The following is a 5,438-nucleotide window of genomic DNA, read 5'->3' as shown; positions in this document are numbered from 1 at the left end:
TCATCTGTCCTGGACTAGAAAAGCTTGATCGCCGATTTGGGCTGAATCCTAGAAACTCCGAAGCACTTCTTTTTTCAAGCTGATGCAGAATTCCAGATTCAAAAATGAAAACGGTCCAGATGTTCGTTCGCTGGACCATACACAAAATTTGCAGCATGTGAAGCAGATACTTGAATTATACATTATCTGCTTCCATACAATGCATCGTCTCATAGGTGATCTTTTCTTGTGAGGTCCAATACATGAAAGACGCAGCTAATGTGGAAAATAATGGAATAGCCTGGCATACAGATGCAGCCATACAGGTACGGAGGGACCTAATCTAGATTCACACTTCAGTTTGACGAAACTTTTAAACAGCTCTACTACAACTACAGTGTTACTAGTGGATATGAGACAATCAGCTCATCGCCGTTTGTACAAGCACGGTTTCAGCTGGGGCCAATCGATGCTCTTTGCCACCTTGCTTTTTTCCTGCAGGGGCATGGTAAGCCACTGAATTCAGCATGAAGGGCAAGTGGTCTAGGTAGTTAAGGTAGCAAAGAGTGAAACTAACCTTTTTCCTGAAGTAGAACAGAATGAACATTTTATTTTTCACATCCTGCAGAAATGATACCAACAGCCAATTAGAAAGTATCATCAGAATCATATATTATCAAGCAAATGAAGTGTTATTTTTCATCAATAAAAAAATGCACTGTATATCAGAAATTATGAAGGTGCTAGGATGAAAGGGATTGAACAAACTTCTAGTCCATTACAGAGGTTCACATGTAAAACAGGGCAATCGCAAATCAATGCAAATGTTTCACAAACCAGCATTGCATACCAACTCCAAATAGTAGTTAACAAACTGATCAGTTCTCACGTGTATTGCAAGGATGCAACGAGCAAAGCTCTCAGAGTCATAATCTAATATTACTCAGTACATTGGAGCCACATAGCACCACCATATATTTAGGTAACCCAGCTATTTTCATTCTACAGGATATAATGTCTGTGAACCGTGATGATACAATATAGTTGTGCCTGTCATATGGTATTTACTGCACACCACACACGCTATCTTGTGTTAGACACCACACAAACCATAACAAAAAATAAACCAGGAGAAAACAATGAATGGAATGGATCATGCATGCAAGATATATTAATTTTCAGCCAAAAAACTGCAACTCTGCAAGTGAACCAAAATATCAAATCGAAGAAATTCACAGGCAAGCATTTGATGTGCTCTTTTATCAGGCCATGAATGATTCTTATATACGTTGCAGCAAGAGGCGGAGCGTGTTTGTCCTCTCAAGGAGGCCCTGGAGAATTATGTCAAATAAATTAACTCTTGTTTGATTTTCCTGATCAGCTACCCTTCATATATATAAGGTTGCCCCATTAGGCCATTAAAACATATTCAAGCTTTACAACCAATCTCAACTAACCTAGTAAACCAAGGCTAACTAATCTCCTAACAATTAGATAACTTAACTTCCAATCCAACTCTATCTCTAAGAGCAACTCAAAGAACCTCTTTATATCCTACCTAATTGATAGGAATAGAGATTTTGGTGGAAAATACCCTCCACAGCTTCTTTAATTAGATCTCCAAATAAAGCTATCCTTTATTCTGGATTTCTTGCTAGCTAAAAATGGAGAGCAGGGCTGGCTCTCTATAGTGCTTACAAGATATAGACAATTTGGAGGGTGAAAGATATAGAGAGCTATTTTTATTCAAATGGCTCTCCAAATGATGATTTAGAGAGTGAGTTTAAGAAAGACTCTTAGAGATGCTCTAAACATGCCTAATGCTTGCCGATGTGCTTCTTGCGTCGCTGATATTGTGGGCCCAGGAAGGCATCCACAACAAGGCCATATGGTCGATCTTACATATACAATTCTGGAGACTGGAAAGTAGATTGATTGGGTCCATAGAGAACCAATGCTAGTTAGCACCACATGTTTCAGTACTTGCAGGCGCTTATTGTATATACAAGTACTTCATAAAAATATATCAAATTAAGAACTCAGGTGAAAAAAACATACAAACCTTTGAAACAAGCGAAAAGCCAAGCTGGATAATGGCTTTAGAAAACTTTTCAGGATCAGCACCCCCATTGTTCGGGTCTAGCCTACTTCGCACTTCAGCAATAACAAGCCAACCACTGCATAAACAAATCTATAAGTAAAGAGAACAAGAAGTAGCCCTTTGCAGTAAGAGTTGCAGCAGCTAAAGGTTAAGCAAACCTTGGCTTGAGAACCCTATTTGCTTCCTCTAAGTAACTTGGATAGTTGATTCCCATCAAAGAAAGACAAAATATTGCAACATCTATAGAGGATGGCTCCAATGGAGTCTGCAGAGACACCAAAAAAAGGAAGAAGTTTAGTTCAATTAATTATTTGCATAGTAGTCAAAGATTCAGTGCCCATTTTATTCAGTTTGACTACTCCTATGTTCATCCTGGAAAAAAGGCAGAAGAACAGGAGATCACTTTGGACAGTCTCTTCGAATAGAGAAGTCATGTCTTAAAATTAATTCAACACTAGGATGATGACGAAATATTGGATGTTGTTACAGTTCTAACTGGGTCATCTGACACTTCAATTTCCTATAAGTTAGTGAATGCGACACTGATGCAATTATGTCATTAAAGAATACATAAAACAAAGTTTTTGCTTAATCGATGCACATCACCTCAAAGAAACTACATTATCTTAGTTATGTTACCTTCAACTCATCCATCAAAACTAAATATTCAATTAAGCTAGCTTTTACCGAAAATAAAATCGAATATTAACATCAAGGAAATATAGTTCTAGAAATTCTTTATCCATGTAAAAACATAGTACAATGGTAGATAAACTGTTCAACTGCAACTCTGCAGGTTCGTAAAAAATAAGTAGCGCTGAAATGGTCTTGTACAAAAATATTGTCAAAATATGGACCATTCTTGCTCATGCAACAAAACCCCGTGATGTTGTTCTCAACCATTACCAAGAATTATGCCAAAACCAACCACAAGGATGGCAAAGAACCACCAGGAAAACGTTTAGCAAACTAACATAAAGGACAGATAGCTAACAGTGCAAAGCATAAGAAAGGTATTATGCAGCTTGCAGCCAGTGCTTACATGAGCCATATCACAAGCAATCACTGAAAGATCATCTGAAACAAGATCAATGGAGAAAACCTTGTTCTTCACATTTTTTGCAACTGCGGCATTGCCTGGGAAATATGAATAGTATTCTCATAATTGTGCCAGGTAAATAAAAAGATGTAAAAAGGAGGAAACTTGCAAGAAGCATCAGCTACAGGACAGTAAGATTAATCTTACCACAGCCAAAATCAGCAACAGTCCATGATGCATTGTGACTCTTCAACCAATTGATTATTACATTCACTGGCTGTTCAGGCCAGTGTGACATCTGCTCTTGATATCCTGTATGATACTAAGAGAGAAACGTGAATTCAAGCATGTAACCTCATGGTTAATTAGTTGCTTGAATGAATCCTTTTTTGCATAATAATCACAGCAATAAATTTTTGGGACAGATACTAGTATTAAAGCATGAAGAATAAAATAATAGCGTACCACATCAAAAAGATTAGGGTCATTTTTGAAGTAGTCAAATGCATCCTCTCCACTGAGAAAGATAAAGAATATATATGTGAAAATGTGAATGAAACGTGATAAGAAGCTCTGCTGTCTATGGTCTATGGATTCCAAGGTCTCACAGACCTTTAGTAATTCAGTACAGTATGCTTTACTAATGATAAGGCAACCAGCATATAAAGTCATATGGGGAAATTGTTAGCATTAGCAAATCACAGAAAGTAGGAGGTAATGAGACACAATATCACTATCATGAATTATCATCATTTGTAGAGAATAGGAGCTAACAAGACAACCATGTATGTATTGTCTAACGATTGTCATATGCAATCACAGAAAGTATAGCGTTCAAGCCATTCAAGACATAAAAAATCAACCAAAAACAAGTGTGATGTGTAGAATGTGAACCTGCAGGTGTATAGCTTCTCGTTTAACATTCTGAAATGGCCACCAGATAACCTTGCACGCATCTAAGATGTCACCAAACAACAAACAGATTAGTTAGTTCACAGAAAACAATTAAAGTATGAAACAGGGATAAACTCTATAATGAAGCAATATATATGCGGTCAGGTTTAAGTGTTTACAACTCCTACCATCAAGAATTCACAGTGCTAAATTTATCAAGTAGAACCAAATGAACACCAACTGTTACTTTTTTGTGCGAACTGGAGCAATGCACTAAGATACAGCAATGCACAGAACTAGGGGCTTTCCTTCATTTAGCTATGCCTTTTTTCCCTGCAGCTTGTCATAATCAGAGATGCAAAAGGACTACCAGCTCAATATCACAGAACTGCCCGTCATGTACTATATAAAAACACTAATACAGTAATCATCACACAAAGCACACTTGTTAACACTGGCGTCGCACATACACAGATTTTTGTTGTCCCCAATAAGCAGCCGAGGGATTCGATATAGTTTGCAACCCAAACCTTCTACTGCACCACTGAACACTCCCTCCAATCCGGTCATCCGGGTAAGATAGACTACCTTGTCCAGTAGGCTCGAGGTGTTGCCTCTCTTCGGCATGGCGGCGGCCTGGCCAGCGATGTCCTTGCGCCGCCGCTTGACCGGTGGGGACGCCGGCGTTGGGGGCGCAGCCGCTGGAGGAAGCCCCTTCTGCGAGGAAAGCTTTTTGCGATTCCGGACGCCTCCTCGCCGGCGCCGCTTGCGGCCGGCGGCGGCCGACTCTTGCGGTGGATCCATGGGAGCGGGAGAGGGCTGCGCGAGCCGTGAGGATTGTCGGAGTTCCGGGTCGTGCGACTGACGTTGTGGCCCACTGTCAGCCTAAGCTTGCCTGACACGGGGCGATGAAGCTCGCAGCAGGGACGCACGCCGCCACCGTCACGACTGCGCGCAGAGCCGCGGAGGAGATAGCACTGCGCCGCCGGCCCGCCGCCACGCTCTGGTCGGTGTGAATGGGAGTTGCCGAGTGGTGGGGGCGGGGGGACACCGATGCCAACTAGTTGGGCCACGGCGAGGACGCGAGGTTGGGCCAGGAGCCCAGGAGCGGGGGTGGCTGTGTCTGTGACTCATTTTGTTCGCTGGGAGTTGGGCATGTTTGGCATGGTTTCGGCAGTCGGCTCCGTCTGACCGGCTCCGAGCCTCCGACGGCTCCGGTTCTGTTCCTGTTTGGTTCAGTGTTACGTGAGGGAATGGTAATGGGATCACCTGCCGGCGCTAACTGTTAGAGCATCGAGTTCCTAAAAATTTCTTCGTAAAACAGTAGAGTTTTCTACCTCGCCAAAAATATTAAGAGAAATAAATAAAATTATCTCCAATAATTTTTTATAATTCACTCCTAAAATATAAAAGACGATTTTCATC

At 41.1% G+C, this 5,438-nt stretch overlaps 1 protein-coding gene across 1 annotated transcript; it reads right to left on the bottom strand.

Moving 5' to 3' along the window:
- Positions 1–5,100, bottom strand: LOC136463008 (ribosomal RNA-processing protein 8-like). Its single transcript, XM_066462059.1, has 9 exons — positions 4,602–5,100; positions 4,014–4,075; positions 3,585–3,636; positions 3,327–3,441; positions 3,123–3,217; positions 2,239–2,345; positions 2,042–2,156; positions 557–601; positions 1–474 (listed from the first exon to the last, which is right to left on the bottom strand). Exons 1-9 carry the CDS (start codon positions 4,815–4,817, stop codon positions 406–408), a joined length of 876 nt encoding a protein of 291 aa, XP_066318156.1. The 5' UTR covers positions 4,818–5,100; the 3' UTR covers positions 1–405.
- Between the last annotated feature and the right edge of the window lie 338 nt (positions 5,101–5,438).

This window comes from Miscanthus floridulus, chromosome 7 (genome assembly GCF_019320115.1).
Source record: "Miscanthus floridulus cultivar M001 chromosome 7, ASM1932011v1, whole genome shotgun sequence".
NCBI lineage: Eukaryota > Viridiplantae > Streptophyta > Magnoliopsida > Poales > Poaceae > Miscanthus > Miscanthus floridulus.
This window is presented reverse-complemented; position numbering and strand designations above follow the sequence as displayed.